Raw genomic sequence first — 26,837 nt, forward strand, 5'->3', positions numbered from 1 at the left:
GATTTGCAGAGATTGATGGACATCTGCGGTAATGAGGGAGATAGGTTAGATTTTAGATTCAGTAAGGAAAAATCAGCAGTCATGATTTTCAATGACAACGAAGGTAGTGAGCTTAGAATACAGGAGGTCACGCTAGAGATAACAGATAAATACAAATATCTGGGCGTATGGATAAGCAATGGGACCGAGTATCTGAGGGAACACGAAATATACGTGACGACTAAAGGTAACAGGAATGCAGCAGTCATGAAAAATAGGGCACTGTGGAATTACAATAGGTATGATGTTGTGAGAGGAATATGCAAAGGGGTCATGGTTCCTGGGCTGACGTTCGGCAATGCGGTCTTGTGCATGAGATCAGAAGTTCAAGCAAGATTAGAAATTAAGCAACGTGGAATAGGTAGGCTTGCTTTAGGAGCTCACGGGAATACACCAAATCAGGGAGTACAAGGTGATATGGGATGGACATCATTTGAGGGCAGGGAAGCTAGCAGCAAGATAAAATTTGAGGAGCGATTGAGAGAAATGGCGGAAGAGCGTTGGGCTAGGAAGGTTTTCAGCTACTTGTACATGAAGAACGTCGATACAAAATGGAGGAAGCGAACCAGGAAGTTGACTGGTAAATACTTAGAAAACAGCAGATGGCCAAACCAAAAAGAACTATCGGTTAAGAAGAAAGTGAAAGAAACGGAGACTGACATGTGGAGAATGGGCATGATTAAGAAGTCCGCACTAGAGATCTATCTAACTTTTAAGCAGGAAATTGCCTAGGAAAGGATCTATGATAATACTCGGGGTAGTTCTCTACTGTTTGAGGCCAGGACGGGAGTGCTGCGAATCAAGACATATCGGGCCAAATTTGAAGGGGTAGACACGGTATGCAGTGCGTGTGGAGAGGAAGAAAAAACTGCCGAACACTTGATAATGTTCTGTAAAGGGCTTCACCCTATAGTTCAGGATGATGGCGCAGAGTTTTTCAAAGCACTGGGGCTTAGGGAACGGGAGTGCAAAATAAACTTTAAACGGGTAGACTTAACTAGAAGGAGGTTACCTGATTGGTGGCTAAAGTCAAGGCAAGAGTGAAAACTAAACTCTTCACTGCAAAGTACGAATCCTCAAACTCACTTTTTAAGGAAAAAAAATAAATATAGTTTTTGGTTCATTAGGTTTGACGGCTTGGTGGCACTAGCCACCGCCCGATCTAAAGGGTACAGCCATATTCATTCATCCATCCATCTAGCGGTCGCTGTGGTGGCGTACACTCCACGTAAGCGAGAAGCGTTCACTGTCTTGTTAAGTGCCCGGAAAATCGGAACGCAACGATGAGCGAGCCTCCTGACCGACAAAAGGAGATCGAAAAGTACCTCCAAGGATTACGTCAGGACGACGGCTACTCTCATGGGTACCTGAAGTCAGACGAAGAGCTAAAGCTTTTTGAGAGGTCCCTGGCTGCCGTCGACGAGAGGTATGCTGTGCGGACATCAAGAGACCTGAGCAAGTCGTCTAAATGTGAGGATGTCTCGATTGCTTCTTAATGTATTGATCTGCGCGTAGATCTAGCATTGAAACACGCAGTAGTAATTTAAACCAACTAGGGACACGGCAGGACAGGCTTCTTCTCAGTTGCGGTTATTGGTTTTCGCCCTTTTAAAGTTAGGGTTAGGTATCATTGTTTTCGTTACCGGTTCACAGTTCCCCTGGAACCGATTAATTTCGGTGTGAGTGAAGTATTGTTCGGATTACCGGGACATGACCCGATCTTCAGAGATTCTATAAACGTTATTGGAGCTGTAATTGGCGCCTTGTCTGTGTCTGCGTGTTTCTTTGGTCCCCGTTGCTTAGCGCCCCAAGTTATTCAGTTGTACCAGAACTGTATTTTTTCGGTTTTAGTAATGATTAGCACCGCGCTAGCAAGCTAATTGTGACACGGCCGTGGGTGCCATCCGTGGTCCTCCAGGAAGTGTGAATTAGACGTCTAGAGAAAGGCGGGCCTGATGTTGAACGCTCTATATGAGAAGCTGAAGGGTCAGGGTGGAGTTTTTTGCCCAATTATATTAAAATCCCAAGGCCCAACCAAACTGTAACGTGTTGGGGCTGCTTGTAAGTTGTAACTTAACCGCATAAAAAGTCTGGGTAGTTATTAATAATAATAATGAGAATTATATTTATTATTCTTGTTGACGAAAGCCAGAATTTCTTGCCAGAGGCAGCGCATCTTAAAGTTTTTTTGCTGCCATTACACAAAAACTAAAACAAGATTTGATATTGCCCTCTGCCATGCATAAAACTAGGTGCCTTCATTAAATCATCTTTATTGTTTATTTTCAGCCAAAGTCGTCTTCTCCATGATCCACTGCGGATCTCGAATCTCTGTGGACAATGTGCCGTTCCGAGTTGTCAAGGAAACCGTCAGAGTGTGCATATTAGAAACGGAGTACTACAAGAAAACTCAGGAGAAAAAAAAAAGAACAGGTATGTTACATGGTGATTCACTTCCAAAAGTTTCAATCTCATGCACATATCCAGCAGTCTTCCAGTTCAAAGATTGTGTGTAGGCAGTGTAAAGAAGGTTTACTTTAAGTTACTACAAGTTTACACGAGAAATATTGTTAACTTCATTTACAGAGTTCAAGTACCACTGACTGGCAGAAGGAGGTGTACGAGAAGAAGCGGGTGAACCTCCAAGGCACAAAGAAGAAGCGGTGCGCAGCAACAATGAATTTGAAGTGGATTGAGTTGTACCCAGATTTCCAGGTATGTAATGTGCAATGAGAAGTAAAAAATAATTCCAGATTAATTTCCGGGGACCTTTATCATGTCATTTATGATTGTGCAATCCGACTCAACACAGTTGGTTGAAGATCATTATGGTTTCAAGCAGGGCAAAAAGATGAGGGCAAAATCAAGATGAGACAGGATGAGACAGAAGACAGCGCTCTATATTTCCACCATTGCCAGTATGTATATACGTGGGAAATAGCAAGATAAACAGAGTGTGAAAGATAAAATGAGCACAACGCATACAGTCTCGGCATCTAAGCCAAGACTGCATGTGTTTTGTGCTTTGCGCTCTTATTTTGCTATTTCCCACATGTATACATACTGGCAATAGTGGAAACATACTTCTAGCTATTAGTTCAGCGCTGTCTTATGTCTCATCTTGACTTCGCCGTCATCTTGTCGCACTGTTTGAAACCATTAAATATGATCTGTGTACTTAACAGTGCCTGCTTTCTAGGTGGATGTGCCCCAGCCATGCGGACAGACAAGAGAGGGTCGTCTGCAAGCCGACAAGGCCAAGGAGCTGCAGGAGGCACTTGACGCAGAGCAGCAGACTGTGGCCAAAGAGACGCGGGTATATGTTAGGAGTGCCGACTGCAGTTCCTATCAAAACCATGGTTTCGAGGACATGGAAGCTTTCAGCCAAAACATGGACAAGAGCGTTGCTAAGCGAATTCAGATGTTGGCAAGAGAAGGCATTACTTCTGTATCAGATGTGAAAAATTGCCTTCACTATTATGTGCACGACGTACTTTTTGCGAACAAGGAGAAGCCTGATAGCAGCTGCAGGGCCTTTTTCCCAACACATCTTGACATCAGCAACCAGATCCAAGCTGTGCTTAAGAAAGACCGCTTCAGCACAGTTGATCAAGAGAATGCTAGAATTATAATTGAAAAGATCAGGGGTGAGCAAACCGAATCCTCCGTTGTCTATCGGCCGTATGCAGCACGCAGCTTCGTGGGTAACAGCGACTCGGACAACGTGGAAGAGGGCGTTGCCAGCGAGTGTGAAGACACGTTGCTGTTTTGCTTCCAAACAAAATTCATGAGGAGCATGCTTAAAAAGTACGTAGGCTCAGTAGTTTGCCTGGACGCAACGCACAAGACGACTGACTATGCCCTACCACTTTTCTTGCTTGTCGTGAAAACACCGTCGGGATACACACCAGCTGGTGTGTTTATCATACAGTTCGAGACGGCCCACTGTATCGCTGAGGCTTTAGATGGTTTCAAGCAGTGGTGTGACAACTGGTCCCCACAATACTGGATGGTGGATTATAGCAAGGCAGAAATAAGTACCATCAAGCAAGTGTTTCCAGAGAGTCAAATCTCCATCTGTGACTTCCATAGACTACAGGCATGGCAGAGGTGGCTGCGCAGGAAAGAAAACAGCATATCCAATCCAGATGAGGCCCTGAGACTCATGAAACACGTAGCCAGTGCTTCAAATCAGCATGACTTTTACAAAGTGGTTGAAGTCCTTGTTGACTCCAAGTATTGGAAAAACGAAAGATTCCGCAGTTACTTTGAAGTGTGACTGTCAGTAAAGGAGCTGTGGGTCATATCTTACAGGCTGGAGTTTGACGTTGTGTTGACCACAAATAACGGCATTGAGGCCCAAAACCGCGTGTTGAAGGCACAGTACGTGAAAAGTTCCAGCGAGAAACGGTCGTTAACATCCCTGATCATGACTGTCTTTAATGGCTACCTTCCCGACAAAGAAGCAAAATTCCATGAGGCAGCAAGGAGGCAGTCATTAGCGTACAGACAGTACAGTGAAAATGTTCCTGCATACCTGCACAACCGGCCTCATGGTATCGTTAAGCATATGCTGAGATGGCTCGTTAACGCAGAGGAATACACGCCCACAGATATGGAAGAGCTCCTCGTTGAAGGTGTGTTTACGGTTCATTCTGAAAGAAGTGATGATCTGTACACTGTCGACTTCACCAAGCCATCGTGTACCTGCCCTGATTTCAGGAAGCACAAGTACCCATGCAAGCACTTTTGTGTTGTTTTTAAGTACAGCGACAGGTGGGGCTTTTCCTCTCTTCCGCAGAGTTACCTCAATCGACCGCAAATTACTCTTGGAAGCTGTCCAGAATCTGAAACAAGTTCCGAGATTCCCCTTGTCAATCAGCCCAGCCCTTCTGAAGTGTCTTCACAGGATCTTGGTACAGCAGCATCAGAGTCAGACATTCCCTTTGTCAATGAGACCAGCTTTTGTGAAGTGCCTTTACAGCCTGGGGTTACTATGTTTCCTGGGACAGCAGCCCTCTCAGTGTCAGAGCTACACAAAAGTATAACCGAGGAATTGGAAAAGTGCAGTTCCCTCATTTACTGCTGCCATGACGTTCAAACACTGGTGGAGGCTAGGGGCTCATTGCAAGCCACCTTCCGTAAGCTGGCTGAATCTGTGCCACAGAGTTCTGGCCTTTACATTCGGGGCTCACCGACAAAAGGATGCTCGTCTTTGAAGCCTTTTCCGAAAAGAAGACGCCTATAGTGTGCTGTCACTCTGCCATTGACGGGAGATTTGACTGCTAGGAAAGGATCGGGGGAAACGGTAGAGATGGACCACTCGGTGATTTTTTTCATTATTTTTTGAAAAATTGCAATTGTTGCAAGACTATTTTACCATTCATAACTTTGGCCTAAACACAGTGTTCGGACATCTTTGTGAATAATTTTTAGAATGTTTAGAGCTTTTAAGATTAATATGGTATGTTTTATACTAGACTTCATTATAGTCATGTAATTGTGACATTGGCAATGGCTGTGTATGTGTATAAATGCAGCCGTAATTTTTTGTGTTGGTGGTACTCTCAATTCAGAGAGTGTGTGAAAGTATGTTTTTAGGCTTCTGCTTTCAATCTATGTGTATAAAACTGTTTGTAAAGTTGCATTCTTTCTGTACTTGCTACGGACGTGCTTGCTTCTATACTTTCCTTTTGACATTTTAATATAGTACCTGTTGTATGTGAAAGCATGTTAGTACATTTTTTCGGGTGGTCATTTCAAGATGTATTCATAGCGTGCTTGTAATATCCATAGACTATAAATAAACCAAATGTGAGAGAATGCGTAATGTGCACAAAAAGGTTACTGTGAAAATGTGAAGTATGGTTACCTACACAGTAGAGCAATTTCATCAAGACTGCTGCAACAGCTGTGACCGGTTGATGTAGAGGCTGGGCAAACAAACTGGCCTTTTTTTTTAGGGCAACTATGGGAACTACCCCCTCAGTGAAACGCTTTAGGCATACATATTGATACTGCAAAGGAAAGTTTGACATCCACCTAAATGTGGATGTCAAACTTTCCTTTGCAGAATCTTACTCCACCTTGGGGGTTTCCCCTAAATCTGGTCCATATTGATACTACTGACTTGGACGAGCTGCTTAATTATTCAATCTGAAAACTTTTTAAATGGCACCATATGGGAATGGGGATATAAGAAGGGGTTGCATAAGGAACACGAATGCACAAGAAAACATTACCGGAAGGTGATCGTCTCAACTTAGCATTTATCAGCTAGTATTTTTGAACTAAAGTCTTGAACATGTACATTTTGTATTGTGAAACTAGAAATAGTCAACGTAGAGCTGCCTAGTTTTTGCCCGTCATGTATCCAAAACGTGCAACCCAATGCATGGTGCATACTACATAGCCTTTCCATGTAAAGGAGAGAAGCCTCATGAACCCTCTTCTTTGTGCCTTGGAGGTTTGTTCACTTTTTCCGTACACTCCTTCGGCCAATCAGCGGTACTTGCATGCTGTAAATGAAATAAAGAATATTTATTTCTGGTGTTTTTGCATGTTAACAGACACACAGGTCGGCTTTGATAAGTGCAAAAAAAAAAACAAGCCCATGTTTTTATAGTTCACACCAGGGATGTAGCCATGATTTTCTTTCGCTCGCAACTACTGATGGAGGGAAGGCATGGCAAAACGTCAAAGGTGGGAGAGGAGGTACAGGAGGTCCCAGCAAAACTGAGCATTTCGGTGTGCAGCAACCCCCGGCTATGTGTCTTGTTCACAGTCATAATGCTCTTGGGCTTTTCCAAAATGTATTCATTGGCTAGAAATACCCTAAGGGCCCCAAAAGGGGCATATGTATAAGGGAAAATACGTTAAATACAGCTGCCGCAAAGTATACACCTTACACTGCCTGCACACAATCTTTGAACTGGAAGGCTACTGCATATCTGAATGAGATTTTCTTTTATTGTAACTTTCACATCCATGTAACAAAAAACTTTGCAAACACTTGTTTGGTCCCATAGCCTAACTGGCTAGTAGAGGCACCAATTGTGTGACATACCTACATACTTGCGCAAGCGGTTACACAGCGACAAAGGACATCAACCTGGATACAATGTTTGAAACAGAAAAAAGCAAAAAACATATGACTGAACTATACAAAGAAACATAGCGCAGAACATAGCTACTTATAGCACAGAATAATAATAGCACTAGAATAATACTAATCATAATAATAATAATAAAAATACTAAATGACTATGTAGACGTATTATTTAGAAAGTTCGCATGAAGTGCATGCTTCATGGCCAATGGAAAATTTCTAGCCTCTTTCACATCAGTCGGTATCGCAATCCATATGAGAGTGCCATAAAATTCTATGAGCCTTCGACAGTAGGCATTTCTGGCTACTGGTAAATTAAAAAAGTGATTCGCTGCAGCTCTTGTACAGCGCGCGGGTAACGTAAAGGTGCTTAATGGGAATGGGTCATCATGTTTTATTATCCCATGCACTATATCAGCAACACTAGACACGTGAACAGAGTCCAGTGGAAGTACACACATCATTTGAAACAGTGGTTTTGCAGTATCCGTCCTGTTTGAGTGTGTAATATTCCGGACTGCCCTCTTTTGCAGGTGGCTAATACATTTCAAATGAGTTTTATATGTACTGCCCCACGATGCTATACAGTAGCTCAAGTGGCTGTGCGCGAATGCAAAATATAGGATGCGCAAAATTGATGCGCCAAAACATTCACAGGCTTTTAGTAGCATGTGACACCCATATGCTAGCTTGGAGCATGTCTTTTCTATATGCGATTTCCAGTTCATGTCCGAGTCAAACATGACCCCTAGGTACTTAAAACGAGGCTACTGGCTGTAGCAGTGCCGTATCTAAAACCAAGTTGAAACCTGCAAAGTTGAGTTCTTTTTTCCTAGAGTGAAAGACCATGTATTTAGTTTTCTCTGTGTTGATATTAAGGTGGTTTCGTTTAAACCATACTTGTACTCTGTAACTCTTCGTTGATTTTATCTTCGATGTCTCTTAAGCTGTCAGCAACAAAGATTAGTGCCGTATTGCCTGCGTACATTAAAGCTTCTGAATATAGTAGGATGGAGGGAAAATCGTTAACGTACAGGGAAAAAAGAGTGGGTCCAATAACTGAGCCTTGTGGTACACCGGAGACTATTGATTGAGTAGAGGACTCGACGCCATTCATCACTACTCGTTGCTGGCGGTCGGATAGGTATGATTTGAGAAGCTGGTGAATTTCGCCTCGAAAACCGTAGTCATGAAGCTTACTTAACAAGATGTTGTGGTTGACGGAATCGAAAGCTTTTCTTATGTCTAAAAAACTACGACGGCTCTCTTATGGTTATTCAAGGCTTTGTTAATTTGTTGGGTTAATACCAAAACTGCAGTAGATGTAGATCTGTGTGCTCGAAAACCATGCTGGTTTGAGCAAATTATATTATGTTTGGATGCAAATGATGTTATCTGCACTGATAGGATTTTTTCAAAAATTGTAATAATTACACTTAACACAGATATTGGTCTGTAATTAGATGCACTTGATCGGTCTCTATCTTTGTATACAGGGACAACTTTGCCCAACGTAAGCTCATTTGGGTATATACCACAGTCCTGCCAGTGTTGAAACATGTGCAGCAAATTTATTTATTTATTCATTTATTTATTCAGTTACCCTCAAAGCCCGAGGGCATTACAGAGGGGAGTAGGTACATACATACATGTACAGCATACAAAGCAAAATACAACAACAGAAAAATTGCAAACATCGCTTGCTACAGGGTTGAACTGAGGCTACGTACAAATAAAATTAGTGACGGCAATTTTAAATAAAGCAGCATCTTTTATACCAACAATATCCAAAGGAAGATGATTCCAGCATACAGATGTTTTTGGCACAAATGAATTATGAAAACACTTGGTGTGCGCTAAACGAAGTCCTACTTTATGGCGATGATCAATGCGAGTGGAAACGTAAGTTGGTTGGGCCAATAATCTGCTAACGGATTGGTGAAGTAAATTTTATGGAATATACACAGCCGAGACACTTTCCTGCGAAGAGACAGTAGGGGTAATGCTAGTGTAGTTTTCATTGATGTGACGCTCGAGGTGCGATGGTAATTTGAAAGGATGAAGCGCGCTGCCCGATTCTGCACTCGTTCTAATTCATAGATAAGCGAGTCATGACCAGGGTCCCAAACAGATGCTGCATATTCTAATCTGCTACGTACCAATACTTTGTAGAGCAAGAGTTTCAAGGAAACGGGTGCCTGATTGAAATTTCTTCGAAGGTAACCCAACGTGCTATTAGCTTTACCTGCAATATATTCAATGTGTGTCTTCCAAGACAATGTAGAAGTTATGTGGATACCTAGATACTTATAAGAATTTACTACTTCGAAAAGAACATTATTAATATGATACGACCTGATACTAGTGCTGTGTCGGTTAACATGCATGTACTTGCATTTGTTAACGTTTAACGCCATGCCCCAAGTCTCACACCATTCCTGAACCCGATCCATATCAGCCTGCAATTCTAGAACGTCTGAATGTCCCTTAATTGCCCGATAAATTACGCAGTCATCTGCGAAAAGACTCACTGAAGAAGTAATGTTTAGAGGCAAATCATTTATATAGACCAGAAAGAGCAATGGTCCCAACACGGAGCCCTGTGGGACCCCAGAGCCAAACGGGACCCTGGGCGAATCAAAGTTATTAACACTTACAAATTGGGAACGGTTACTGAGAAAAGCAATCACCCACGCGAGGACGTTATCATCTATATTGAGGCTCCATAATTTTAAAATGAGTAAATCATGAGGTACTTTGTCAAACGCTTTTGAGAAATCTAAAAGGTACAGTCAATGGGTGTGCCGTTGTCGAGAATAGAATGCAAATCATGTATAAAACATATTAGTTGTGTTTCACAGGAAAAGTTTTTACGAAATCCATGCTGCGAATCAGTAAAGAAAGAATTGCCCTCTAAAAATTTTACAAGCTGCGAATAAATTACGTGTTCCATTATTTTGCATGGTATCGAAGTGATTGATACTGGTCTGTAATTTTCCGGACAAAGTTTATCACCTGACTTAAAGAATGGAATAATTCTTCCCACACTCCAATCATTCGGAAGACAGCCCGCTTCCAGAGATTGCTCAAATATTTTTGTTAAGATTATGGCGCTGTAGACTTTAGTGTTGATTAAAAACTTGGAAGTAATGTTGTCAATTCCGGCGGAAGACGAGACTTTAAGATTTTCTATTATTTTTTGTACGCCTGCTGTGTCGAAACGAATTGCTTCCATCGGGAGATAACCACTAACTTGGTCTGCCAGAATGCCTATGTGGTCGGCCTAAATGCAGAATGCCTAAATGGTCTGCCAGAATGCCTATGTTATTTTTTATTAATTTAACTGTAATAGCGTCGAGCCCAACCACTTTATTGGCGTTTAGTTTTTTTACTATTGACATGATATCGGACATTTCTATCTCAAATATGGCGAAACTATCAGAAACTGGTCTAATGGGTCGCGTGTGGTCTGTAGTGTCAGGAAACTGAGCAGCCAAAGCACGCCCGACGTCTGCAAAATACTTGTTAAAGCGATCCACCGTGTCTTCAGTTATATCGTCAGGCAGTACGCGTTTATCCGAGTCAAGACCAACTGCGGATTTTGCTATTTTTCAAATTCGCTAAGTGTTGCCTCCAGCCTCTTCGATAAGCTTAGCATAGTATTCTTTTTTCGTTTCCTCATTAGGGTGACTGACTTATTCCTATAGCATTTGAATTGATTTAAGTACTAGGCATTGGATCTGTGCTGCTTCCACTTGTGATACCAATGGTCTTTTTGCTGTCATCCAAGGGCGGAGTGGCTTGGCGTACTTACTACTAGTTGTGGTGGTGCTTAGTGACACAGCATTTTTGAGAGAGCATATGAAATTAATGTATTCTATATTTACATCCTCGTCATACATAGCGCAGTAATCGATTTCACTTATTTTGTCACGTAGTAACTTATAGTCAATCTTTGTAGTTAATTTTCCCCTAGAAGGTTTCGTATTGAGAAGCTCATTTATAAGGGTAACAAAAATAGACAAGTTATCGGCAATCGGAACAGGAAGCACACCAGCATGCACATCATCGCCAACATTGCGAAGGGCGTGATCAATAAGTACATGACGTGTCAGTGATACGCGTTGGCTCATTTATGACATTACACAAGTTAAAGGATTTTAAGAGGAGTGTGTACTCATTCGAGGTATCGGATGACAGGTCAATATTAAAGTCTCCAACAACTACAATATTATTGTAGTGCATGCAGCAAACTCTCATAAGCACAGACTCAAATTCCTTCAGGAACGCTTTGATCGAAGAACCGGGCGGGCGGTATACAACGCCAATAACTGGCCCTCTTTCCATTTTGATAAGCAGAGTTTCTATAGTTGCGTTGGTAACAGATGCATCAAGCAAGACATTGCACGCATTATTGTGCCGTATAAACAATGCAACACCACCTCCTCGCGCACGCGAGTTGCGTGGCTGCGATAGTAGCCTGAATCCCTGCATGCTGAATGTTTCATCAGCCTTCAACCATGTTTCACTCAAAGCAATAATATCGAAACCAAAGTCTAACCGTGCTATATAGGTGACCAGATTGTTAAAATTTCGGTGTAAACTTCGAACATTGCAGTGGAAAACCGAGAACTTATTACATTTCTGTTTTTTTCATATATGAAGGATTAAGCATATTTATAAATACAGAACTTAACCGAACACGAGCACCTACGAAATCCTGGCAAGGTCACCTTCAGATTGAATATGTTCAACCGCCGAGTTCTCAGCTTTTCTCATTAGAATCCGGCCCTGAGATACCCATGCAAACTTCCACTTTTTTTCTGCTTTCACCTGTCGAGCTTTCCTGAACAAAATCTTATTTTCTAGGCAGAGATGCTCATTGACATAGATGGGATCATTATGCTCTAAAGAAAGGTGACTCGTATTCAGCTTCGTCTTCCTAGCTGCAGTCAGAAATTTGTCTCGGGATGACCTGGTTGCAAATCTTACCACAACATTTGGTTTATCTTTATCTCTTGATGGGACACGATGTGCGACATCAATGTCTCCATCGGACATCTCGATTCCCAAACAGGTGGCCATTTTACCCACTGTCGCCTTTAGATTTTCATCTGCGGTACGCGGAAGCCCCATGATTTCCACGTTCACGTTCCTTCCGTGCTGCTTAAGTTCAATGATCTCCTTTTTGGCGTCAGTCAGTTGTCTAGCCATCTCTTGGTTTTGTTTCACAATATCTTTGTTTTGAGTCCTCATCTCTGTTAGTTCCCTTCGAAAGTTCGCAACATCTTTCTTAAGCACCTGAAAGGCCGTATTCATGAATTAGACAGATTCACGCATTTTCCCGACCTCGACTTTAATTTCTGAGTTTGAGTCTTCAATCTTACTAACCTGAGCTATGATATGAACTGCGAAGGCATCAAGCTTAGTGGCAAAATCACTCATGACTTTGACGACCTCTTTGATACTAGTAGGAGCCTTCTCAGAAAGCGCCTTCACTACGTCATTAATACGACCATTAGGTGCACCTGCCATATAGCTAAAAGAGCCGAGCTACAGCTCTGTAGCAAGTTACCCCAAAACAATGCAACACTTCACAAAAGACACCACACAATCACCTATGGCAGCGGCAGCATCGGTACTGGACGGTAGGCAACAAAAGGTGCACACCAACCTGAAAAACAGACGAGCGCTGTTAGCCTGCGTCCGTGAGCCGCCGCCGCCGCTGCCAAAGTGAGCAGCTTCACGGCCACCAACCGCCGAAGATAAGATTTGGGAGCTGCGTCCGCTGTTCACAGATGGCGGGAGCAGCACTGACGTCCGTGCGCAGGAAGGACTATGCTTTGACTTCCAGAAATGGGCCGTGTCGCGCCAAAGGACGTCGTCAGACCGTCGATGCACGCCAGCCGGTAATTGCAGTCGGGCCCGGAATCCAAGGCAGCACGACAAGTCCTTCCTTGGAACGTTGAAATGCCGGTCACCAACTGAAAAACAGACGAGTGCTGTTAGCCTGCGTCCGTGAGCCGCCGCCGCCGCTGCCAAAGTTGCATATTGAAACGTTTGCAAGTGCATAACGATGTAACATATTTGGTCTTCTTTTTCTCCTGCGTCTTCTGCTAGTATTCCATTCCAGATATGCATACTTTGACGGTTCCCTTGACAACTGGAAACGGCACATTGTCCCAAGGGATTCGAGATCCGCAGTGGATCACGGAGAAGACGACATTGGCTGAAAATAAACAATAAAGAGGATTTAATGAAGGCACCTAGTTTTATTTATTTATTTATTTATTAGAATACCCTCAGGGCCCGTAGGGCATTACAGAGGGGGTGGGTACAACATATATAACACACAAGAAAAAAAGACAAAATAAAGAAACAAGTATCAGATGCGCAAATCAGGAAGGCAACATAAGTCAACTAAAAATGTATAAGAATTCAAGCACATACAAGACAAGATAGATAATGGAAACTGCGTATAGTTACAAGCATTGCTGAGAAATTGCAGTCTTGAATAACAAAGGGTCTGTTATTGATACAACGGAAGAGGGAAGGTGGTTCCAATCGGCGGCTGTTTTCGGTAAGAAGGCTGCTGAAAAGAATTTGGTGCGGCAAAACGGAATGGCAACCTTATGCTGATGATCAATGCGCGATGAGTGGTATGACGGTTGTGAAATGAGGTCTCGCTTCATTGATGGATTGTGAAAAAATATCTTATGAAAAAAATGCAGTCGCGCCAGTTTTCTCCGGACAGTTAAATTGGGTAGGTCAAGGTTAGATTTCATTTCTGATATGCTAGCAGTACGGGAATAATTAGAACAAATGAACCGAACTGAGCGGTTCTGAACAGATTCTAACGCGTTAATTAAATTTTGCTGCACGGGATCCCATATAGCGGACGCGTACTCAAGCTTTGGGCGAATTAGTGATCGGTATAATAGAATTTTGAGGGACAGCGGAGCGCGAGAAAAGTTGCGGCGTAAGTATCCTAGCATTCGGTTAGCGTTATTACAGATGTTGCCGAAGTCCCATGCCTACCAAAGGGGCGGCCGAAGATCCAGCTCCTTATACAGCTGCCAGTTGATGCGTCCGTCGAAGCTGACCGCTGTGGGGGGTCGAGCACCGGCAGGCATTCACGAACGCGCAATCCGCAGGGCCGGCAAGCTGGAAAGTCAGGTGATCGCATGGCTTGGCTGAAGCGCGCGTCCAGGAACGCCACCGGGTGCGCAGACGCGGCTCCGGGAAAAGGACCGGTAGATGAGGCTGTGACGGTCGAGATCTGCACAATATAACAGAAGGGTGTCAGATGCGTGTACATCTTTGCCGAAGTTCCATGCCCACTCATTTTATGCATGGCAGAGGGCAATATCAAATCTCGTTTTAGTTTTTGTGTAATGGCAGCAAAAAAAAAACATTAAGATGCGCTGCCTCTGGCAAGAAATTCTGGCGGGCTTTCGTCAACCAGAATAATAAATATAGTTATCATTATTATTATTAATTACCCAGACTTTTTCGTATGGCGTTTAAGTTCCAGCTTACAAGCAGCACCAACATGTTACAGTTTGGTTGGGCCTTGGGTTTTTAATACACTACAAAAAAGCTCGACGCTGACGCTTCAGCTTCTCATATGAGTTCAACATCGGGCCTGCCTCGCTCGAACGTGTAATTCACACTTTTAGCAGGACCAGGGATGGCACATGCGGATGTGTCACGAATAACCCAACCACAATTCGTGTCTCGTGTTGCGTACGATTGCTTTTTCGGCGTTGAAAATAACATAAATGTTAATTCTGAATTGCACAAATGGAAACAAAATAAACGCCCAAGCGCAGCTCTGCCTTGAATTCAAGGCAATTATCTAAAGAGCACAGGAGCAGAATAGATAAGGTATGTGACCCTATGGCAGACCTTTAATTTTTTTTAAGTCATGACTAGCTTGCATGCGCTGTTCTAATCATGACTGGAGCCCGAAACTAAAACAGTTCACTTCCAATAACGTTTCTTAAAATTTCTGAAGATCGGGTCATGTCCCGGACCCGGTACTCCACTCAAACCGAAATGAATCGGTGCCAGGGAAACTGAACCGGCCACCAGAACAATGATAACCCGACCTTCAAACAGGCGAAAACCAATCAATTGTCTAGTGTTGCACTAACCGCTACTGCAAACAAGCCTGTCCTGCCGTGTTGAGTCCCTTCATCTACGTGTTTCAATGCTAAATCTACGCGCAGAGCAAAACATTAAGAAGCAATCGAGACATTCTTACATTTAGGTCTCTTGATGTCCGCACAGCATACCTCCTGTTGACAACAGCCAAGGACCTCTCAACAGCTTAATATTCAACAGCTTAATATGACAAGACAGCGCACGCCACCAAAGAACAGGGAGACGCCGCGCACAGCATACAGCCACAGAACAGCACACAGCGAACCAAGTCTAGGTGGTGTTGAGCGAACGCGCTGCCAAACAGAGAGGGAGGGAGAGAAAGAAAAAAAAGTGTAGGGAACTATGCGAACGACGACGAAGCAGCATGAAACGGCAAGCCACAGCGTTGGTGCACGCGCGACCCGAGCTTGCGTTTGTTTTGTATTTTCGGCTTGTTGGCGTTCCTCGCTCTTCTGGCGTTCCTCGGCCTTCCAGTAGGTCTGTACGTGAATAAACTGCGTGACATCTGGTGGAGGTGTGTGGACTCCCGTACAAACCTGGAACTTCGCTCCCGTAAGCTTCCCTCTCTACGTGACACGAACATGGCCACCGAGACGCCTCTCCAGGTGGGACCTTCGACCGTCCATGTCACTTGCGGTGCCGTGTATCCTCAACGAGACCCTCCTATCTTCACGGGCTCCACTGAGTCGGACGTCGAAGATTGGTTGGCGAGGTACGACAAAGTCGGCGCAAGTAACAAATGGGACGACCAAAGTAAGCTTGGCTACGTCACATTCTACCTTGCGGACACCGCGCAACTGTGGTTTAATAACCACGCAGCTGACATTACTACGTGGTCTGCATTCAAGACGGCTATTACGGACGTCTTTGGATGACCTGCGGCACGCAAGCTTCAAGCCGAGCACCGTTTACGTCACCGTGCACAGCAACCAGGCGAGACCTACACGGGCTACATTGAAGATGTGTTGCATCTATGCAACCGCATCAACTCTACCATGCCTGAGGAAGAAAAAATCAGGCACATATTGAAAGGCATTGACGACGGCGCCTTTCAGATGTTGCTCGCGAGAAATCCCCCCACCATTGCTTTCCTCGTTTCCCTCTGTCAAAGCTGCGATGAATTGCGTAGGCAGCGCGCAATTGCTCGTCAAGCCATCACGACGCCAGACACGCTCGCAAGCTTGCACCTAGCTTCCCATCCTACCGACCAGCAGCCGCTGCTTTCGACAATCAAGGACTTCGTCCGCGAAGAGGTAGCGCGCCAGCTGTCACTGCTGCCACTGACACATGAGCCCACGCAAGCTTTGGCACCGGACCTCCAACACGTCATTCGGACCCAAGTCGCTGAAGCCCTTCCACCGGTGCATCAGCAACCACCAGTCACAACGCCTCTCACGTACGCCGCCGTCGCTGCTCGGCCTACGCAACAGCGTATGCCGTATGCTCAACCTGCCACGCCACCCTATGTCGTGCCTGCAACCCCAATTGCGGCGCCGTATCCCTACGCGAGATCTCCAGCTCCATTTTACCGTCGCTCAGACGCTTGGAGGACGCCAGATAATAGGCCCATCTGTTTCGCCTGTGGTATCGCTGGACACGTCGCCCGCCACTGTCGCCGAGATCCCCCTCCAGTCGACGCCGTGGGCCGGCCAATGGCGTCGTCGTCTAGGACGCCATCAAGGTACACCACTGACGGTCCTCGACCCTACGCAAACCATCGGTCACCATCGCCACGACGACGCTCCCTGTCACCTATGCGTCGCCGACCTGCTACGTAAGAGGGAAACTGATCGCTGCAGCTCCGGAGGCAACAGCTGCATACAATTCGAGCTGCTTAAGGCCTCCATCTTTCTCGCCGCAAAACGTTATTGACGTCAATGTTGAGGGGACCGCCGCACAAGCGCTTATCGACACAGGGGCCGCCGTTTTCATAATCTGTGAGCCCTTATGCCGCAAGTTGAAAAAGGTGACGACGCCTCTTTCGGGCCTGATGCTCCACACAGCCAACTCGCAGTGCATAGAACCTACAGCTGTGTGCACTGCACGTGTCATTATCCAAGGTGAACTTTATGCCATTGAATTTTTTGTGCTGGCATCCTGCTCCCACGAAGTCATTCTTGGATGGGACTTTCTTTCGCGTCATCGGGCCATCATAGATTGCTCACGTGCAGAAGTTGCCCTTACACCGCTGCCAACCTCTTGTTTTGTGGATTCTCTTCCTGAACCTTACAAACTTGTCGTTGTTGCAGACACGGAAATAGCACCGAGAACATCCGCCCTTGTAGCCCTGACCTGCACGGCCGCTCCTGCCGGAACTGTTTTGTTCACTCCGTCTGACGTATTTACCCGCCGCCGTAGCCTACACCTGCCCTTTGCCGTACTCACCGTGGAATCCGGTGCTACCGCCATGCTCGTCGCGAACTCGCTATCGTCGCCAGTTACCTTACTTCGCGGAGAATGTTTGGGTAACATACAAGACGTTGACCTCTTGCGCCCTCTAGAGTTCGCCGAACACGCACCTCACCTCCAGCTCAATGCTATGACGCCACCTGTGGCCACAGTGCCCGCGCCAGACTCATTCCAGCCCTCTGTTGCCGCTGAGCTATCGCCGACACAAAGAAGCGAACTCTTGTCCCTTCTTCTAGAGTTCCGTTCTGTCTTCGATTGCGCTCAACCATCTTTGGGTCGCACAGCGAACATCACGAACCACATTGACACCAGTACTCATGCTCCCTTACGCCAACGACTATATCGAGTTTCAGCGGAAGAGCGCCGTATTATCAACGAACAAGTCGACGATATGCTCAAGCGTGGTGTCATCCAGCCATCGCAGAGCCCTTGGTCGTCCCCTGTTGTACTTGTGCGCAAAAAGGATGGGTCTATCCGATTCTGTGTCGACTACCGCCGGCTCAATAAGATAACTCGGAAGGATGTGTACCCGTTGCCACGCATCGATGACGCTCTCGATTGCTTGCAAGGGGCAGAATATTTCTCCTCCTTAGATTTACGCTCAGGATATTGGCAAGTTCCAATGGCTGATCCTGACCGATCGAAGACTGCATTTGTAACACCTGATGGGCTGTATGAGTTTAACGTCATGCCGTTTGGACTCTGCCACGCCCCAGCTACCTTCGAACGGATGATGGACACCATCCTTCGCGGCTACAAATGGAACTCGTGCCTTTGCTACCTAGACGATATCGTCGTTTTTTCTCGCGACTTTTCCACTCACCTTGTTCGTCTTCGTGCTATTCTCACGTGTCTCACCTCTGCTGGCCTTCAACTTAACATCAAGAAGTGCCATTTTGCCGCACGTCAGCTCACCATACTGGGTCACGTCGTCTGCAAAGAGGGTGTTCTCCCGGATCCGGCGAAACTCCGCGCCGTGGCCGACTATCCGAAGCCCAATTCCATCAAGACGCTTTGAAGTTTTATCGGCCTGTGCTCATATTTTCGTCGATTTGTGCGCAACTTCTCTTCCATCATCGCGCCTCTTACCAACCTGTTGACAACTTCCAAAGGCATTTATGCTTGGTCAAAAGAGTGCGACGAATCTTTCACCGCGCTTCGGCGGTTATTATTATCACCTCCAATTCTACGACATTTTGACCCTGATGCACCTACGGAGGTCCACACCGACGCCAGTGGTGTCGGTCTTGGTGCTGTATTGGCTCAACGAAAACCAGGGCACCAAGAATACGTGGTCGCTTACGCGAGTCGAACCCTCAAGAAAGTCGAGTGTAATTATTCCGTCACGGAGAAAGAGTGCCTCGCAATTGTCTGGGCTTTGACGAAGTTCCGCCCATACCTTTATGGCCACCCTTTCGAAGTCGTTACGAACCACCACGCTCTATGCTGGCTATCATCGCTCAAAGACCCGTCGGGGCGCCTTGGTCGTTGGGCGCTTCGCCTACAGGAATTCGACATTCGTGTTGTATACCTATCCGGCCGCAAGCACTCCGACGCTGATGCGCTATCCCGCTCGCCGCTACCGGCTGACCCAACCCCCTCGTCACCTTCTTCAGCTGTCATAACACCAATCGACTTCACAGACATGGCATCGGAACAACGCAAAGATGTGTGGATTTCCCAACTCCTCGCCTTTTTGACTGATCCGTTAGCTAATTTAGTGTCAAGAACTATCCGCCGTCAAGCCACACATTTCGCTATTCGAGACGACCTACTCCATCGGCGGAATTACACGTCTGAAAGTAGGAAGTGGCTGTTAGTGATACCCAACCACATACGCTCGGAAATCTGTACTGCTTTCCACAACGACCCGCAAAGCGCTCACGCTGGCGCTCTCAAAACGTACAACCGTCTACGTCAGCGGTACTACTGGCGCGGCATGTACACATTTGTCCGCAAGTACGTACGTGCTTGTACTGCATGCCAGCGACGTAAAGTCCCACCTCAACGCCCTGCCGGTACACTTCAGCCTCTGCCTTGTCCAGCGCGTCCGTTTGACCACGTCGGTATCGACTTATACGGACCACTTCCCACGTCGTCTTCTGGAAATAGGTGGATAATTGTCGGCGTGGACCACCTCACGCGTTACGCGGAGACAGCAGCACTACCCGCAGCAACCGCGAGGGAAGTTGCGTTTTTCATCTTGCGCAACTTTGTTCTTCGCCATGGTGCTCCCCGCGAACTTTTGAGCGACCGGGGGCGTGTTTTCTTGTCTGACGCCATTCAAGCGTTGCTCGCTCAGTGCAACATGGTTCATCGCCTGACGACAGCATATCACCCGCAGACGAATGGCCTCACAGAACGATTTAATCGCACTCTCGGTGATATGTTGACGATGTACACAGCTTCAGACCAGACTAATTGGGGCACTGCCCTTCCATTCGTCACGTATGCGTATAACACCGCTACGCACGCGACAACAGGATTCTCCCCTTTCTTTCTGTTGTATGGACGCGAACCATCGTGCACGCTGGACACTAGCCTCCCATACACGCCCGACTCCTCTGAGTACACTGCAATTTCTGATGTTGCCAGGTACGCAGAAGATTGCAGACGATTGGCCCGTTCTCTGACAACCGAGGACCAAGGTCACCAGAAGCTACGGCTTGACACCGGCCGACATCTCTCTACTTTCACGACTGGTACTCTCGTTTGGCTCTGGGTTCCACCGAGCACTCCTGGCCCTTCGTTGAAATTACTGGCACGATACCACGGGCCCTACCGCATTCTCGCCCGTACGTCACCCGTCAATTATGAGATTGAGCCATTGACACAGTCTCATGACTTACGCCGTCGTGGCCGAGAAATGTGCATGTGAGTCGCCTGAAGCCGTATTACGACCCCGCTATAGTAACTACGCTTTAAGTCGCCAGGTTGGCTACGCTATTCACCGGGGGCCAATGTAGGGAACTATGCGAACGACGACGAAGCAGCATTAAACGGCAAGCCACAGCGTTGGTGCACGCGCGACCCGAGCTTGCGTTTGTTTTGTATTTTCGGCCTGTTGGCGTTCCTCGCTCTTCTGGCGTTCCTCGGCCTTCCAGTAGGTCTGTACGTGAATAAACTGCGTGACAAAAGAAATGGTGGCTACGTCATCGCGGCGAGGCCCCACCCTGCAAAGATAAATGTAATGGTTAGTTCACTAAGTATTACGGCTAGGTGGCGTTAGCCGCCGCCCGATCTAAAGGGTACAGCCACACCCATCCATCCATCCATCCATCCATCCATCCATCCATCCATCCATCCATCCATCCATCCATCCATCCATGCTCCGCCGCCTCCAAGCGCGTTCACGGGCGCAGTGTGCGCGCCACAGCGCTATGGCCATCATAACGGCGCTGAGTAGGAGGAACAGAACCAACTGCGGCGCCTGAATTCTTGAAGATGAACGTTTTATCCACACAATACAGCTCGGTCGTTGCATGTGATGAGGTTAAAATGGTATAGTCGACCTCTGAGAGCACCGCTTACCCAGTCGCAACCATTCCGGCAGCTTTCCCGGATTTTCGCACATGCGTGTTGTCACAAGCAACAGTAATCCATTACAGCGCACAAAATTCAGAGGGAAAAAGCAATATTTATTTTGTCGTAAGGTGGACTAGAACTTCCCGTAGGTAGACGGCGATGACTCCGCTTTCCGTTTCGTCGGCTGTCGAGGAGCCGAGGTGGCCGAGGGGCCACGCGGTGCAGGTACCTTACGCGGCCTCTTCGTAGCCGGGACCATATACGAAGGATACTGATCGAAGACCGTGGGCACGGCTCCTGGACGCAGTTTCCGGATACGATATCCGGGAACATAGTCATTTTCCGTGAAGTGTTTGCTGCACACTACAGTCGATGCGCACTTGTCATTGATGACGAGGTTTTCACGTGAAACATTTTTCCTTCACTTTGAACACAGTTCCTCATCGCTAGAAAATTGGTGGTACGACACACCCGGTGTCTTCCCTTGCTGTGACTTACACAGCGGCACGCAACAATAAACCATGCCTACGCTAGTGCAGTTAGCGTGCCTGAGCGTGTCTGATGCATTGTTTACCCGAGGTCATCGAACGCAGTCAAGAAAAGTCGCAGTCGGCGACGCGGGGAGCCGGCGGAGCTTACAGTGAGGTGGTGCTGCCCTCTACGCGTCAGAAAAAAATATATGCGCGGTGCCGGTATTGAGAAGGCTGTAAGGAGCGTGCGAAAGGAGCATCGAGTCCGGTCGTGGTTGTGAGAACAGTCGCACCCAAATATCAAGCCCGGCTTGATCCCTCGCGCCTGCTCGCGATGCCCCTCCGACGTCGGCGCCGAGAGGCGCATTTGACGCGTAGACGCGATCGTACGCGTGCCAGTGGTTGGTGGCCTCAATCCGCTGGTTAAAGTTTGCTCACTCACTCACTCCTGCAGGACGCGCTTAGCGCGTAGCGGGCGTCTCCCACGTAGGGACCGACAGGGAGTACCTGGCGGCCGCTTCGTGGGCCTGCTGGACGGCCCATTGCTGGTCGGCGAGAAGTGAGCTCCTTGCATACCCCAGCAACACATGCTCATCATGTGGACACACAGCGACATTTGTACACATGCTCTGGGAGTGTAGAACAACTCCTCCCGACTCTACCTCAAGCAAGTGGGAGAGGTCCGTCAGGAGCTCACTTCTCGGCCTTGTCAGAGATCAAAAATGATTCAGAAAGGGTGTGTGCTATATTGATTTCTTCTCTCTTAACTCTTTCTTCGTTGTTTAGGCGTCTACAATATTCAGAATAACTGAGCTGACTTATTGGAAGTTAGCTGTGCTCAGAATAAAAAAAAACAAATACTGTGTCACACGCACGCAGAACCAGAAAGCCACAAGGAAAGAGGGGAGAGGAAGGGAATCTGAACCCCCTACACCATGAAATGTTTTGGTAATTTAACTTTTCAGTGTACACTAAAATAGTTAGGGCATTCACAGCGACCACCAATTGCCAAAGTTAGGCGTTCTGCTGCACACCACACCTCCTCAAAAAAAATCCTGTGTAGCCTGCGCCAATAGTGTACAGTTGGCGAAGCGGAACGTAGCGTGTCTCCACAAATGGGAACTGTAGATTTCACCTTTTCGAGTATGAGGTCTCAAAGCTAGTTCACGTCTAACGTAGTCGGACGAGAAATGCAGCACCTAAATATAGTAGCTGTGCTAAGGGGCATTGAATATATATATTGTAAGAATTCATTGGACGTCATCTTCCTCATCTGTCAATAACCATCATCAGTCTTCGGCCGTTCCTCTTCTTCATCGGTGCCATCTTGCTGTTGCTTGAATAAAGCGTCAGCTGAACCGTTGTATTTCAAGTGGTGGAGGTGCTTCCCGATCTCTTCGACCTCTATCCATCCAAAGCCAGCTCCTGGAGCTCCGTTCGGGATGTTGCTTACGCCAGCAGAGCACCATGGCGCAAGAGAAAGCCCAACCGAACCACCCGCCGGCGCAACCAACAGCCGTCAACCCTAGCCCAGTGAACAACCCCCCTCGGGAGCCTCCAATCTTCCCCGGTCTGCCTGGCGAAGATGTCGAAGACTAACTCGACAACCATGACCGCGTAGGTGTCTACAACAACTGGAACGAGGCATCGAAATTAGCACGCGTCCAGTTTTACGTCTCTCAGGTTCCCAAGACGTAAATCCTGAATCATGAGAGCGACTTCCGCGATTGGTCTTCCTTCAAAGACCAGCTCCGACGCATTTTCGGCACACCAACCGTCCGTTCAGAAGTTGCTCGCAAGAAACTGGCAGAACGCGTTCAACATTGCGGTAAGTCCTACACTTTCTATATTGAGGATGTGCTTGCACTTTGCCGCCGTATCGACGACACCATGCCAGAAGGTGATCGTGTCCGGCACATTCTGAAAGGTATCGGACCTACCACTTTCAACGCCCCCGTTGCGCACAACTCTTCCACGGATTCCGACGTCGTCTCTGTATGCCAGCGGCTTGATACCTTGCAGTCAATCCGCCTGCGACCCGACTTCTCTGAGAACCCCCTGGCAAACAGTATGGAGCTCCGATCCATCATTCGAGCCATAATTTGTGAGGAATTGCAAGCCTGCAGTTTACCTCCTTCCAACAACGTTCCCGCTCAACCCGCCTCCAGCGATCTGCGTGGCATTATTAGGGAAGAAATGTCAGCGTTTCAAAGCACCCACTGTGTTCCACCATGCCCCCAACCCGCTTCGCATGCACAGATCGCTTCAATGCAACCATCGCCGTCTCAGGTACTACCACCTGTGCCTGATCATGAACATCTCGCACCTCTAGTCGCCCGTCCACCGAACCCAACCTACCATTCTTCCTTGCGGGCCCCACGGCCTATTTGCTACTACTGTGGAATTCGAAGACACATTTCCCGGGTATGTCGACGTCGGCAGCAAGATTAACGTCGTGGTTATGCTGCTTTTGAACGAGACGACACATGTGCTCGAGGTTACTACCGTTGTGCCGACAGTCGTTCCAACCACCAATCACCGTCTCCTGTGCACATTTCTAACACGACCAACAGTACACGTGCATCCCGACAACGCTCCCCTTCGCCACTCCGACGCTCTGTTTCACCACTTCGGCCTGTCTCTCAACTGGCTGCCCAGCGATCGGAAAACTAAACAGAGCAGTTTTTGGAGGGAAAACTGCATCGCGGCGAATTGACCCAAGTCCTCCTGAACGACCGTCAAACATGTTATTGGTAACTATGCAAGGTGTGCGGGTGTTGGCTTTGGTGGACACGGGAGCAACTATTTCAGTTATGCGTGCCGACTTGTGTTCTCGATCGCGAAAAGTGAAGACACCCTACCTTGGATCATCTTTGATTGGGGCCAATGGAGCAATAATTAGACCATCGGCCCAATGTACAGCGCGTGTCTTCATTGATGGTATTCTTCATCACATCACCTTCGCTGTCTTAATTTCATGCGCTCATGAACTAATTTCAGGTTGGGACTTTCTCTCATCAGCATCTGCATTAATTTATTGCCGTCAACATGTAGTCGAAATGACCGAGACCGATCACTGCAGTGAACGCGTCGACGAAAAACCATTGCGTTTCTTCACATCTTCCGAATCCATACTGCTCCCGGGTCAGGAGCAACTCATCACCATCACTTCTCCGAATATTGCCAATGGTGACGTCTTTATCACCCCTTCCAGCAGCTGCCTAGCTCGCGGCGTTGTAGTCCCCTCCAGCCTGGTGCCCTCCCCACGCAGGATAGCCCAATAAAGTCTATTTCTCTCTCTCAAAGACAGTGCTGCGATAATACTTGGCCTGAATCCTGCCCCAGAGCCTATCCTCCTACCCAAAGGTTCTGCAGTGTCATGTTATGTGGATACCCAACCGGTACCTTAGGTCTCTCTTGACACCTTGACAGCTCAGCCACAACAGGCCCAGTCTGTTACTTCCTCCTCCTTTGCTCTCGGGATAAATCCTGACCTTTCTGCTTCTCAACGTGAGGCGTTGCTGAACTTGCTAACGAAACACCAGGCCTCCTTCGACGCCAATGCTTCGGCACTAGGACAGACCACAGTTGCGCATCATCGCATCGACACTGAAGGTCAGACTGTTGTACGCCGTCGTCCCTACCGAGTCTCCTTGGCCAAGCGCAAAATCATCGAGGAGAACTTGACCGATATGCTAAAAAGAAACATCATATGACCCTCTACCAGTTCTTGGTCATCACCCGTCGTGTTGGTACGAAAGATTGATGGATCGGTACGATTTTCTGTTGATTACCGCGCGCTCAACAAGATTACCCAAAAGGATGTATATCCGATGCCCCGTATAGATGATGCACTTGACTCATTGCAAGGCGCCCTCTACTTCTCCACCCTTGACCTTCGGTCCGGGTATAGGCTAATACGAATGGATGAAGCACACAAAGAAAAGACAGCCTTTTCTACGCCGGACGGTCTTTACGAGTTTAACGTAATGCCATTCGGCCTATGTAATGCTCCCGCCACATTTGAAAGGATGATCGACACTGTTCTTCGTGGCCTCAAGTGGAAAACTTGTCTATGCTACCTCGATGATATCGTCGTGTTTTCTTCCACTTTTGCTGATCATCTGCAAAGCCTAGATCAAGTGCTCACATGTCTCTCCAATGCTGGACTTCAACAAAACACAAAGAAGTGCCATTTTGGCAACACAGCTATAAAAGTTCTAGGACATCTCGTTAGTAAATATGGCATCCAGCCCCATCCGGACAAAACTTGCACAGTCCTCAACCTTCCGCGACTATTTAGCTCCAAAGAACTACGAAGTTTCCTTGGACTCGCATCGTACTTTCGCCGCTTCATTCGCAACTTTGCCCCTATTGCCGCTCCTCTCCACAAGCTCCTTGCTAGTACCGGTTCCTTCGATTGGAAGGATCAATGCAAAGCCTCATTTCAAGAACCCAAGCAGGCACTGACATCCCCACCGGTGCTTTGTTATTTCGATGACAGGGCACCTACGATATTACACACTGACGCTAGTGGACAAGGAATCGGCGCCGTACTCCTCCAGCGTGACCATGCCTTTCTCGAGAAAGTTGTCGCGTATGCAAGCCGCGCTCTGACCTCTGCAGAGAAGAGGTACTCGATAACCGAACAAGAGTGCTTGGCTGTTGTCTGGTCCATCCAAAAAATTCGTCCGTACTTACATGGTTGACATTTTACTGTTGTGACAGACCACTATGCTCTTTGCTGGTTGTCCACAATCAAAAACTTGTCCGGACGACTTGGCCGCTGGATTCTCCGATTACAATCTTATGACTTTGACGTCATTTACAAGACTGGAAGACAACATCAAGATGCCGACGCTTTGTCACGATGCCCTTTGCCGCATTTTTCGGCGCACGTCACATCCTCTTGTCAAATTGGCTATACGGAGGACGCCTCGTTGATATCAGCCATTTCTTCCCTACCTTCATCCAACCGTCCGTCAGTACTTACTACTCACCAGCGAGCCGATTCTTATTGCACTGACATCATCGGTGGGCTTACCGGCGCTTTATCTTCCCCTAATGCCAGGCTCCGGACACAACTCCTACTATTCAAGTTGGAGGACGATGTGTAAATC

At 47.1% G+C, this 26,837-nt stretch overlaps 1 protein-coding gene and 1 long non-coding RNA gene across 2 annotated transcripts; one reads left to right on the forward strand and one right to left on the reverse strand.

Moving 5' to 3' along the window:
* Positions 1–2,185: 2,185 nt before the first annotated feature.
* LOC119166662 (uncharacterized) lies at positions 2,186–4,318 on the forward strand. The gene is made up of 3 exons (XM_075883414.1): positions 2,186–2,472; positions 2,626–2,754; positions 3,239–4,318. Exons 2-3 carry the CDS (start codon positions 2,716–2,718, stop codon positions 4,316–4,318), a joined length of 1,119 nt encoding a protein of 372 aa, XP_075739529.1. The 5' UTR covers positions 2,186–2,472; positions 2,626–2,715.
* A 1,970-nt stretch (positions 4,319–6,288) lies between these two features.
* Positions 6,289–13,018, reverse strand: LOC142784957 (uncharacterized). Its single transcript, XR_012888781.1, has 3 exons — positions 12,822–13,018; positions 7,106–7,150; positions 6,289–6,557 (listed from the first exon to the last, which is right to left on the reverse strand). It is a non-coding gene; the product is annotated as an uncharacterized LOC142784957 (long non-coding RNA).
* Between the last annotated feature and the right edge of the window lie 13,819 nt (positions 13,019–26,837).

This window comes from Rhipicephalus microplus, unplaced genomic scaffold, assembly GCF_043290135.1.
Source record: "Rhipicephalus microplus isolate Deutch F79 unplaced genomic scaffold, USDA_Rmic scaffold_16, whole genome shotgun sequence".
NCBI lineage: Eukaryota > Metazoa > Arthropoda > Arachnida > Ixodida > Ixodidae > Rhipicephalus > Rhipicephalus microplus.

Excerpts from the sequence above, each read along its gene's own strand:
- LOC119166662 (XM_075883414.1), top strand. The coding sequence starts at position 2,716 with ATGAATTTGAAGTGGATTGAGTTGTACCCAGATTTCCAG. Across the intron at positions 2,755-3,238 it reads AGTTGTACCCAGATTTCCAG|GTGGATGTGCCCCAGCCATG; the intron begins GTATGTAATGTG and ends CCTGCTTTCTAG.